We start from the raw sequence: 13,552 nt of genomic DNA, 5'->3' as shown, positions 1-13,552 counted from the left end.
ATAAACATCCTTAATCTACAAATAACACAAATATATAAAACATTAAATCAATATTTAGCTATGCAAGCCCCAGTTTATTCTTCAAATTACAACAAGAAAAAACTGATGTGCACAACTACCTTTCAATCACATAAACCAATAAATATTATCCTATATGGACAAAACTTTTGGAATTTCAGTTTCTTTACTTTCTGTACCAAACTTTTATTCCTTCTTGAATTCACATAGGAGAAAGACTAACATCAAACTGCTTCCTGTATAACAGCAACATCACAGAGTCAAATTCTTCTCACATCTAAAATCACAGAACACTGAAGAAAACATCTTGTTTTCATTCAAGATACTTTACTTTCTACAGGAAAGTAGTAGTAAGCTCCACTAAATAAACTACTAAAAAACTATATCAACAATATCATGATATAGAATGAATTAACTTTTTATATGAAGGTCTCGAACATTCTTGTTGAAACTTTATGAACAGTGTTGCCACTTCAGAACAACTCTGCTTGCTGTATGGAAGCTTCTAATGAAATAACTAAAACCATATAAACTGTTAGAAATCACTTATAAGACTGAGATTCCTAAAGAAACAAACTTTACTTTCTGAGCCCATTTCTATATGAACTGGCAAGCAATGAAGTTCCTTTCAGTTTCAACCAAATAAAATCCTATGTGGATTAATAACTATAATAAACGTCACACTTATTTCTAACATTTCTTCTAATTTCTGTGTCTTCATATATTGAAGACACAGAAACTCCAGTTTTTTTCCTGCTGTGTTCCTTTTTTTACTCCATGAACAGCTGAATGCTTAGCAACATCCAATAACATTCTCTTCACTTCTGTGTATGCTCAGAAATACATTATAGCAACTTCTACTTGGTCCATTATCATGTGCTGCCATTACTACTTTTGGTGCTGTTACTAGAAATGTACTAATGCCTCAAGGGCTCACTTTTAGTGAGTACGGGAGTGGCGAACCCGAGGTACCTGATGCTGGACCATACCTTATTTCATGTAATATACATCTGTTATATTATCTATAGGATGGTCCCTACTCTTATTTCTTTCTTTCCTTTTCTTCTTTCTTGTTCCTTCCCCCCAATGCTATTAGAGTACTTGAGGGCTAGGGGGTGAATCTTTCTATGCTTCTATTTTTTTCATTTCTTCATGCATAGAAGGCAACGGGAAACCACCATGCTTCTACTTTTCCCTAGTTTGGATGAGCAGCAAGGATCAAAATGACGAACAATGCACAGTTCAGGATGGGACTCCTGGGTTCGGAACTGCGCAATTGGCTACCAGGAAGGTCACTTGTTCCAGTATGGATATTGACCAGATTGCATGTCAGTCATATGAATCATCTTTATTACAGCCTGCAGGAGGTGGAGAAGAGGAAAATGGCATATATTCATGTGGAAATGGGGGCTAAAAGTAATTTTCACATTGGATTTTGGAATGTGAATACCTTACTTCAAACTGGAAGATTGGAGATTGTAAAGATGGAGATGCTAAGATTGAAAACAGATGTTATGGGAATGGCTGAGGTGAGATGGAAAGGAAAAGGAAATTTTAGAACAGAGGATGGAATGAGAATAATTTACTCAGGAGGGGAAGAGCAACATCAAGCAGGTGTTAGTATAATATTGAATAAATGAGTGGCCAGATGTGTGGAAGGCTACTGGCAAATCTCAGACAGAGTTTTGGTGGTAAAGATGAAAGCAAAACCAAGAAATATTCTGCTTATTCAGATATATTTACCTACTTGTGATTATGAGGATGAGAAGGTTGAGGCTGTTTAACATGAGTCTCAGAACAGGGAAAATTCTGCAGGAATGGAAAAAATGTATAGTAATTCCACTGCACAAGGGTGGTGCAAAGACCGATGTATCCAACTATCAACCAATTAGTATCTCAGGAGCAGTGGTGAAGATTTTGGAAAATTGGTTAGGGCTTGCATTCAGAAATGGGTTGACAGTACATCTCTAATTTGCAATGAGCCACATGGGTTTACTAAGAGAAGGTCATATTTTAGCAAGTTGCTCACAATTTGTAACAATGTTACCATTGAACTAGAAAAGGAGAAATGGATACACCATGATACTTTTAGATTTTGCTAAGACTTTTGACAGAATACTGCATGTAATTCTGTTGCATAAATTGGAGAATATGGGTTTGGATTATAGATTTAGCATGGATGAGGATAGCTGACTGACAGATATCAAACAGTGGTATATGGAGAATGTGAGTCTGCAAGATTTAAGGTAACCTGTGGTGTACTAGAAGGATCAGTGCTTGGTCCACTGTTATTCAATCTATACATTAATGATATTGGGAAGGATTTGACAAGCGACATACAGCTGTTTGCTGATGAAGCAAAGATACTGAGGTAGGGTAATCAGGAATGCTGCTGATATGCAGTACTTGCAGAATGATTTGAATAGGCTGGAATTGTGGGTATGGGAAAATGGATGTCAGTTCATTGTAAGTAAATGTAAAGTCATGCACTTCATCGTGATTAGATATCCAATGTCGTATTATATTGGTTGGATTATGCTTGAAGAAAACACTGATGAGACTGGGGAGTTTGGAGTGCTATTAGATAGGCAGCTGAAGTTCAGGGACCATGTAGCAAAGATTGCAAATACAACTCAAAAGATAATTGCAATCTATCTATCCCACTGGCTTTAACAGGCCTTTAAGGCCCACAACCTTCCAAGCATGCTTGGATTTCGTAACCGAAATACGAGGATAGAATGGTCACTCCTATGCCTCAAGGTATTCTTGGCTGTATCCGTGTGTGTTCACGGGGCCGGTTTGCCTGCTTGCGGGATGAAAAACGCCAGATAAACTGGCGGGAAAAACCCTACTGCCCGCGCCCAAGACCGGCTAACTTGGCTATGGCTGAGGAAGATCCTTCAGCTCCTCACGTCTCCGACGGGAATCGAACCTAGGACACTCCTTCCCCAGGCATATGGTTGCGAAGCGCAAAGCCACTAGGCTAACCGCGCGGACAATAATTGCAATGCTGAAACAAATATTCACATGTAAAGATAAGGATGTCATTTTGGCTCTTTACAAGGCCTTGATAAGACTTCAATTGGACTATTGTGCACAGTTCTGGTCTCTTGGTTTCCATTGTGATTCTGATATATTGGAGTGAGAGAGTGCAAAGGAGAGTGTTAAAAATGATATCAGATTATGGAATACCGATTATGAAGAGAATTTGTAGACTGCAGACACTAGCAAAGGAGAAAGAGAGATGATACGATTGAGACTTACAAACTTCTGAAAGGTCATAGAGGATTTCAAATGATGGAATTTTTCAATTTATGGAGGGTGGGGAAAGGACAAGAGGGCATCATTGGAAGCTGAGAATGAATGCCGCTAAGAAGGGGGCAAGAGCTATATTTTTCTCTCATAGGATGGTGAGTGATTGAAATGGACTGCCATTGGATGTTGTGAGTGCAAGCAGCGTGAATGAATTCAAGAATAAGTATGATAGCTGGTGCGTGTAGTATGTGGCCTCCCTTAGTGAGTTCCTGACTCCCTGGAGGTCTCTCTTAATAATAATAATCTGCTGACAACATACAATGAATAAAACTTTAATTGTTCAACAAACAGTCTTTATGTGAGGTGTAACTAGAGATGATCTTTCTACATTTATCCCATCAGTTGTGTCAGGGACATGCTGCAGGGATGAATGGTATCCTCCCCGAGTTTCTAAAACATCTCAGTTAACGAGGTCAAACATGGCTGGCTGTCCTTTTCTCAAAAATTATAACAACTGGAAAACTACCAAAACTGTGTAAGAAAGCCAAAACAATTGCTGTACCCAAACCAGGAAAATATCTAAATAATGTCAAAAATCTATGACTAATCTCCCTGCTTTGCTCCATCTTTAAGCTCTTTGAATGAATTCTCCTTAAATGAATTTCACCACTCATCAAAAGAGCACTCTGGCTTCAGGCCAGGAAGAAGTTGCTGTGACCAGGCCCTGACAACATAGATTGAAGCAGGCTTCCAGAAGAAACTTAAATCTGGAGTCATTTTCATCGACCTAACATCATCTTATGACACAGTCTAGATCACGGGCCTCCTCCTAAAGCTAAGCAATATCATAAGGAGTGCAAAACAATTCCAGCTTTTTGAATCCATTCTCTCTAACAGAAAGATAGGTCCATATTGATTGAAAAAAAGAGCAGGCCCAGATTCCTCCACAATGGTCTTCCACAGGGCTTTGTGTTATCCCCTTTACTATTTAACATCTACATATCTGACTTACCACATACCAGCTCAAGCAATATTATTATTATTATTATTATTATATTATTTGTATAATAATAATATTATATTATTATATTATATAATAATATAATATATACTTTATATTATTACTAATACAAGTTATTTATCAACATTATTAAAATAAAAAAATGCAAATTAGTTTAATGGAAACTTACATTTTCTTTTAATGGAGAACTGACTTGGTCTTAACGATATGGGACTTTGGCTACGTCTGAAACAGAAATAAATTAAAACATTAAAAAAGAAAAAAGGAAATTATTAATCAATAGTTAAATAAAAAATAAACTGAGAGATAGCAATTAATTTTATAGAGCATACCTGGTTGTAAAATTCTTGCGTGTAGGACTAGGGCTTGGACTGGGAGAAAAGGCACTTGACCTTACTGGTAGACAGGTTGATGGAGAAAAACATTGCTTTAAAAACATAGAGAACAGTAATTTTTATTATGATACACAGAAACAAATTACTTATATTATACATACTGTTACATCCTAACACATTACATAATTTAATTTGACACAATTCATTTTATTTCAGTTGATATAGAATTTTTTTCAAAATGTGATGCATATTTTAATCCTATGTTAAAATGTTTTAGGATCACTTCATGAAAGCTAGATAACTATGAGGAGACCTTTAGAACATAGAAAAAGAAACAGGTTGAAGGTCTGGAATATTATTGCATATCCAGATGGAAGGTGAATGAATAAGATTGGTTGGAAATTTGGAACTTGGCTGACCAAATTCCATGCTTGATCTTTAGATCAGAATTTCTGGATTAACTCTGAGCCCACCCCACAGTACTAATACTAATGTACCAGAAAAACATTAAAAAAAAATAGAGTAACCAACATTACTCTCTTAAAAAAAGAGTCACTATTTCACTGGATCAGCTGATACTAATGAGTACTTGTGCATGGTCATGTTCAACATATTATACATTTCTCGCCTGATTAATAATTGGCATGTGCTTGAAGAAAATGTAAAGAAATTATAGAAAGGCTGGGCAGAAAATTAAGGGGAAGGAAGAAATTTGTCAACATTTATTTAAAGACCTATGGAAAAGACCATTTCAGTTAATTGTGTAGCGATTTTTTTTTCAAAGAAAAATATGTGATTATCGTTATAAGCAATTATTATTAGAGACTTTACAGGATCTCAGGCAAAGAGTTGAACTGACATGGCACCAAACATGCATGTGCTGGCAGTATGAATAATCACTATGTAAATACATATAGAGATTTGTTTATGTAATGATATATTAATACATTTGTATACATTGTTGTTATATATTAATTATATATGAGGGACATCCGGAAAGTAAGTTCCGTTTTTAAATATTTTCACTGCAGAGCTGTGATCACAATGGTGTGCATGCATGCTCAGTTTGTTAATTCATTAGCAAGGCGTTGCTGTCATTTTCAGACATTCTTGCAGTACATATACTTCTTGGCATTGTTTATGTCTAAGAAAATCGAATTGCCCGCCGCATGTGAAATTAGGTCAGTTATCCATTTCTTGAATGCAAGGAACGTTAAAGCAGCTGAAATTCATCGGCAAATTATTGAGGTTTATGGAGAACATGCAATGTGTGATTCAATGGCACAAAGATGGGTAAGACTTTTTAATGAAGGAAGGACAGATGTGCACGATGATGAACATGATGGAGTGGACGCACACCTCATTACCAGTGAAGATGAAATTGAATACAATGGTTTCCACTCAGAAAATCATGTACACTGTGTTTTGGGACAGACAAGGAATTTTGTTGGTAGACTTCTTGGGTCAAGGCTCCAATCAACGTGAATATGTACTGCCAAACCCTTAAGAAACTGTGTCATGCAATCCAGAATAAACAACATGGCATGCTTACCAGGGGCGCTGTTTTGATTCATGATAATGCCTACCCACACACACGACCGGCGTAACACAACAACTTCTCGCCACCTTTGGGTGGGAACAATTCCATCATCCCCCATATAGTCCTAACCTCGTGCCAAGCGACTTTCACCTCTTCAAACATCTGAAATCTTTCCTAGGTGGCCAGCAGTTTCAAGATGACGACGAGGTCAAAGAAGCAGTCAATACGTGGTTTGCATCATAGGCAGCAACCTTCTATGATGAAGGTATACAACTCTTGGTGCCCCATTATGATAAGTGCCTGAACAATGGCGGAAATTATGTCGAAAAGTAGTGAAAGATGTCTACTTTAATTTCCAATAAAGTTTTTTTTGCAAGTATATTTTTGTTTCTCTGACGGCCCATTGGAACTTACTTTCTGGACATCCTTCACATTAATATATTATTATATATATATATTAATACATTATACATCTATATCATAACTACTGAAAAAATTTGTCATATCTTTTTGTCCCTTGAAGAAAAAACACTCCAAAGCATAAATACTTTATATTAACTATGGGATAAGTTTTATGACACTTGCAATTGTGATATTTCATACTCTGCTATTTTATTTTGTACCAATTTACTAATCAAATCCTTTTACAGAACTTGTTCTATAAGTCCATTTTGGTAACATCAATGAGTAAAAATAAAATGTTTAAAATGTGTTTTAAATTTATGTGTTCAGTGTTCTTCAAGAACACTGAACATATAAATTAACATAAACATTAACAGGCTACACACAGCTACAACACAGCACAAAAAATGGCTTTGTTACAATATGCACTTATGTAATGTGGGAATACAGATATATATAACATTGTATGTATGGTATTTATGATTGTGTGGGAAACATCTTCAAGCATCAGCAAAACTAAAAAATTTCTGACGCTGAATTTTTGAAGAAACAGACAAAATACGTTTTTAGAAAAAACAACTATTTCCAGCATGCTCAAATTAACCATTTGAACAAGCTGGAAATGCAGTTTGGATGCACTAAAAAGCATCGCATGCAAATAAGCATTATGCAATTAATCAAACAAATGTGTAATAGAAAACTGTCAAGCAATTGGCAATTTTCATCTGTTATGCAATTAAATGTTACAGTCTATGTTTGAAGAAAATGCAAGCAACTGAAATGTGTGTCAAAGAGAGTCAAGTGAACTGGTGAGAGACAGGTCACTAATCAACCTAACCAATTTCTTCTGTATGAATGAAGTATTCTTATGGAGCTCTTAGGGCTCCATAAGAATCATCAAATGTAAGAACAGTATTCAATGGCAGGATGGATTTGCAAATTTATATAGAGTTAATAACTGTTTGGAGGTGAAGTAATGATTCAACTCTAAGATAAAATCTGATTTCTTAGATGCAGGGGAAATATTTGTGATATGTTTATGCCAAGAAAAAACTATAGATTAGATTTGTCCTAGGATGAGAAATTTGACCTTATTCAGAGATTTCGGTGACATCAAAAGTAAAAATGGAAGTTTTTTTTTTGTTTGTTTGTTTTTGCGGGAGGGTAAGAAAAAAGATAGTATTGAGTTTTACTAGTAATAAGCAGCAACCAAATGAAGAGGATTTGAAAAATAAGAATTTAGGATAGTAGAAGTTGATATTCTGGAAGTTCTGGTGATTTGTGAAGAACGAGATTAGGCAAATGAGAAAGAGTAGTGCAGGGTACTATCATGAGAAAACTCTGTATTGGAACAGAGCTTTGTAGAACACCAACTTAGTTCTAAAGTTTGGAGATAAAGATTTATCTACCATCAAACATAATGTGTGTTGTGCCAAATTCAATCAAATGCCTTCCAAATGTTACTATTATATACGTATCTCCATGGAGTCAGAAAACTCATCATGGGAGATCCATCATACACAATATCTATCATACCTCTCCTATAACTCATTCAATCATGAAGCACTCATAATCACCTCTGGCAACCCATTCACCAGGTGTTCCAAGCAAAAAATCTAGTCCTAACACTCTTACTAACCACATATTTACACACTTCTGCTGGCAACAACTTGTTCTCTCCCTTCCTGCCAAGTATCGAAAAAAGTTCTTCAGTATCAAACCTATTTATTTTTACAACTGTTTTATGTAATATGTATGTAATATCTCGAGACCTGTATATCATACACTAAATAATCCTATAAAACCCCTTTAATAACTTAAATGCTTTTATCATGTCTCCTCTTTTTTGCCTATCAGCTAATTTTTATAGTCTACAGACTGTCGATCTATTTCCATAGGGAGCATTTCAGAGACCTGCTGCAATCTTTGTCACTTGCCTTTGGACTCTCTTCTCCACTTCTTCATCCCTCACAAAATCCAGGTGTCCAGATATGGCCTTATATAGGAGAACAATAACCTCTCTATTCCTGTTTGTTAGTTTGCTCTTCAACAACCAAGTAATCTTATGTGCTGTTTTGATCACCTTCACAATATGCCTTCTAAACTTCAATTTCCTTCACAATCACACCCAAGTCCCTGGCCTCATCAGTTTCCTGCAGTTCAGCTCCATCGATATAGTACTGCTTATGATCTCTTCTCAAAGTGCATCACCTTACACTTAGCCACATTAAACTGAGAGCCATTTACCTTTGTTTATATTGATAATATATTTAAGTCTTCCTGCAGGATCTCTACATCACCTTTCATCTACCATTGCTCTTCCATCAGCAAACTGAATGTTTCCTGTTAAACCATTTCCTATATCACTGATAAACAAATTAAATAACAGTGGACCAAATACTGAGCCCTGTGGTATACTACTGGTCACTTGCCTTCTCCTGAACTCAACTTCTCCATAAACCACTCTCTGATATCCATCCATCAGCCACCCTTTAATCCAAATCACCAGATTCACATCCATCCCCATTTGCTCCAAGTTATGCATTAAAGTTCTATGTGGAATCTTGTCAAATGCTTTTGCAAATTCTAGCAATATCAATGAGTAGCCATTTCCCTTAACCAATTCCATCGTCACTTCATTAGAATTTCACATATATCTCTTCTTAACAGAATTTCTGCATGTCTGGTAATCTCCCATGTCCAGACTACATAATCACTTTCTTCAAATGGAGGCAGTGGAGCTAGATTGGTTACAGTTCTCTGATGCAATGATCAGATCCAGCACACTCTTAAACCTCATGTCCTCTCCATTACCTGTTGCCTCAGGTAATTATCTTTTCACAGCTGTATAAATTCCATTTCCTTCCCTGCCTGTGACCATTTCTCCTCTCAATCTATGTCCCCATAGTTAAAATCCCCATAATAATTACTTGATCTGTACTCATCATGCTAATTTGCAAGTGCATGCCATCTACATTCTCCCTTATATTCCTTGGATTATAGCAGCAACCAATATTTAGTCCTGTTGTCCTCTATCTACCTCAAATGTACTTCCCTCTGAATGCCTGTTCACTACTCTTTTTGGCTTTAATTCCTCTGCTATCATTAGCAAATCCCCACCACCACCACCCTGTTCCTTCTGTCTTCTCTGAAGACACTATATCCTTTGCATTCTATTTCTATGGCAATATCATCATCAGTCACCCTTGTCTCACTAATGCCTATTACTTTTGGCTAGTTGTGCTAATCAATGCCAGAAACTCCAACCTTATTCAAATACTTCTGGCATTAGTATAGTATACATAAACTGCAATACCCCTTTCCTTCTACAACCTCTTTTACAACTTTGTGTTCTTTAACCCACTAAAGTTAAGAACCTGGTGGGATGCTACATTTTGCATCATGCGATCACTTACTAACCTCTACTTTCTGAACTGCACCCCCCCCCCTCCAAACATTCTAGTTTCGCTGATTCTGCACTTCTGAACTCTCAGGAGTCTTTCTCAATACTCCTGACACCAAATCCATTTAGATGCAAGCCATTCACCTTAAATAAATCATTCCTTCCATCAAACTCGCTCCACAGCATTCCTCTGCACAATCTGTGCACTGACTTATTTGCAATCATAGCTCTCCATCTCAGCTCACCTCTATCATACTGTGGCAGCAGACTCACAACTTTTACTTTCTCACTCTTCTTTTTCGTATACACGAGCAACTCTTTCATGCCTTCTCACAAACCACACTTTTCACCTGCTAAATCATTTGTACCAGAAATAAACACCTCTTTCACCTTAACTCTCTCTCTCTCTCTCTCTGCATCCTACAGCATCACCATCAAGTTCCTGATATATACCCTCAAGGTGTGTACAGGATATAATAGTACTACATGAAAAATTTACATCATTACTAACTTCCTATCTACAATTTTCCTCCAAATCAGTTTGTTAAATGTCAAGACTCCAATATTATCAGGTCTTATATTTCTGTCTTCTAACTTTTTACTGTATCAATCCACCTATATCTTGGTCTTCCCCTAGGTCTTTTTCCTGCCAACCTGGCAGAGAATACTTGTTTTGCTAATCTTTCTTCTCCAATTCTGCTTAAGTGACCATACCACCTGAGATTAGCTCTGCTAATGTATTCCTAAATGTTGACTCAAGTTCTTTCCTAATATCCTCGTTTTTAATATGATATTGCCATTGATGCCATCTGTTCATGCCCCCAATCTTTCTCAGGACTCTCATATCTGCAGTCTCCAGTCAAGTGTTTTTACTTCTAACCCAGCATAAGTTAAAATTGGTTTAAACACTGTCTTGTATACAGCTAATTTAGTGTTTTGGCTAATTTCTCTCTTATTCCATATAAATTTATTCAGTTGACTTCCTACCATTCCAGCTTTGTTGATTCTGTTATCTATTTCCATATTTAACTTACCATCTTCACTAAAAATCATGCCTAAGTAGCCGAAATGTTTTACTTGTTGTATAGATAAAACACTGTATAAGTAAAACTGTATTCTCAATGCAGTTGATATTTTCAATGTTTCTGTCTATCATTGTCTTTGTCTTGTTATTTCTGACCTTCATACCATATCTATTACAACAGTTATTCAATTTAGTCAGGAAATCTTGCAGACTTGTAGTGGATTTATTTAGAAGTATAACATCATCACATAAAGCATAGAGCTGAGATTATCACCTCTATTGATATTTACAGCATCACTGCCTTTTTTAATCTTAGTACCAGGAAGAGACAATTTCACCACTCTCCTCACCTCTTATCAATGAATCACCCTATAAAATCTGATCCTTATTCTCACGCTTTTGCTCTCCCTTTCTTTTACTTCTATGTGTCATAAAATCTGCCAGGCATTTCTCCAACCATATCAAGAGTAACTACTAGGAATTCCCCCAATACATTCCTGTGTCACTTGTCCAAAGGAGAGTGACATAAGCAAGAAGATCCTCTTTTCATTCACTGACAGTGGTGGAATGCATACTGATAATCATTTATTAGCTGAGAGACATCGAGTTAGCTTAGATGGTGAGTGCTAATGTTTTTCTCCATTCCTTTAGAAAGAACTGAAGAGAGTGAAACTGGATAGTAATTTGATGACAAGATTTAATGCCTCCTTAGGAATGGGTTGAAGATGGGCTAATTTTCAAATTTATCAAAGATCTGGGAGATTATTATTTTAAGATCCGATAGCCTGACTACTCTATATTAACTTCGTGGTTATCTGATCCATAAAAGGCACCAAATAAAGACATTAATTCTGTTGTCAGTTGCAATTTAAATTGTTTTCCCCTTCATTATGTAGGTAGGGATACATGCCTATCACAGTTATAATTGTGCTCTGGAGATGCTAGTTAGAAAATCAAAGAAATATTAGTGAGTTTAATCAATATCTTTTTTTCCTCTCTTGGTTATTTATACTGTAAAACATTATTATGAATCATCAATGACGCTTCTTTCTTAACAAAAGAGCTATTAGTGAGTTTAATCAATATATTTTTTTCCTCTCTTGGTTATTTATACTGTAAAACATTATTATGAATCATCAGTGACACTTCTTTCTTAACAAAAGAGCTAGAGTGACACTGTTAAGATACAAAGCAGTCAATGAACGAATCATAGTAGCAAGATTTCATGCAAAACCATTTAATATATCAACAGTGAACATAGGGGTGCATAAGGGTCAAAGCTGTATAACTGAGAGGAGACCTCCACATAGCCTTTAAAGGAATGCGGAGAACAGACCAGGGCTTCTGACCTAATGTCCAATCCTCACCTTCTCGTGGTGCACCCTGTTGGGTATCTACTCGGATACTGAACGAACGAGGATGGGCTGGCAATTTGGGATTTAGCCGACCAAATTGTATTCTTATTGGTTAAACCAAAATAAAAAATGATGGTACAACATGACAAAATTTCATGCCGGCTGGGGCGTCACCCGGTTAAACAAGACCCCCATTGTTTTCGCCAGGGAACCAGGGTGAACAGCGAAAAGTCAGCTACTGGAACAAATCTGAAAACAAACCCCAACTCAACATCACCAGAGTTAAAGATCGGTACTATCAACGTGAGAAGCCTGAATGGCAAAGAAATGGAGCTAGCTGAGGAATTAGATAAGTACCAGATCGACATAATAGGGGTGACTGAAACAAAAAAGACAAAAACTGGTGAGATCTTTCTGAGCAATAAATACAAAATGTTATATTCAGGCAATGACAATCAAGGAAAAGAAGGAGTAGCCATAGTATTCAACACAAAATACGAGGCTAATCTTCTTGAATGGCAGTCAGTCTCAAGTAGGGTAATGTGGGCAAATATGAGAATGAGAACTGGACAATGAGACTTATTTGTGCCTATGGTCCCACACAAGGTTCTACTAAGGTAGAAGTGGAGGAATTTTTTGAGGCTTTAGAAAAAGCAACTGACACAATGAAAAAGGAAAAGTTGGTCCTTGTTGGGTACCTAAATAGCAGAGTAGGAAATGATTGTGAGACATATAAAAATATTTTGGGAATATCTGGAGAAAAGAGCAAAGCTAATAATAATGGCAAATATCTGTTGGATTTCTGCTCAGGACATGGACTGGTTATTACTAATACCATGTTCCAACATAAAAATGTGCACAAATTCACATGGAGAGAAGAGGCTAGGAATAAGAAAAGTCTCATTGACTATGTTATTGTTGATAGTGATGTTTTCTCCCTGGTGCAGGACACCAGAGTGTACAGAGGATTTGAAATTGGAAGTGATCACTATTTAGTCTTGAGCAGGATAAAATTGAATTTCATATTGAAAAGAAAGTTTTAAAGCGAATAAAAGTTGAGCAGCTCTCAGATGTGAACTGTAGACTAAAATACAGAAAGATTATTGAAAAGAAAATGAAAGAGTTTGAGAACAGGAATCAAACCTTGGAGATTCAGTCACAAATTCTGAAGAAAACATTGATTGATTCTGCCAGAGAGG

The 13,552-nt window shown here is 36.4% G+C and overlaps 1 protein-coding gene across 1 annotated transcript in view; it reads right to left on the bottom strand.

Annotated features, from left to right (window-relative positions):
- The window catches only part of LOC150109438 (P2R1A-PPP2R2A-interacting phosphatase regulator 1), a 208,785-nt gene that overhangs the window by 51,401 nt on the left and 143,832 nt on the right, over positions 1-13,552 (bottom strand). The window contains exons 7-8 of the mRNA XM_090413162.1: positions 4,627-4,721; positions 4,464-4,519 (exon numbers count right to left, since the gene is read on the bottom strand). Coding sequence (XP_090269288.1) covers positions 4,464-4,519; positions 4,627-4,721 — 151 coding nt within the window. The remainder of the gene's footprint in view (positions 1-4,463; positions 4,520-4,626; positions 4,722-13,552) is intronic.

Source organism: Typopeltis vanoorti, chromosome 2, assembly GCF_054136105.1.
Source record: "Typopeltis vanoorti isolate ZY-2024b chromosome 2, IOZ_Tvanoo_1.0, whole genome shotgun sequence".
Lineage (NCBI taxonomy): Eukaryota > Metazoa > Arthropoda > Arachnida > Uropygi > Thelyphonidae > Typopeltis > Typopeltis vanoorti.
This window is presented reverse-complemented; position numbering and strand designations above follow the sequence as displayed.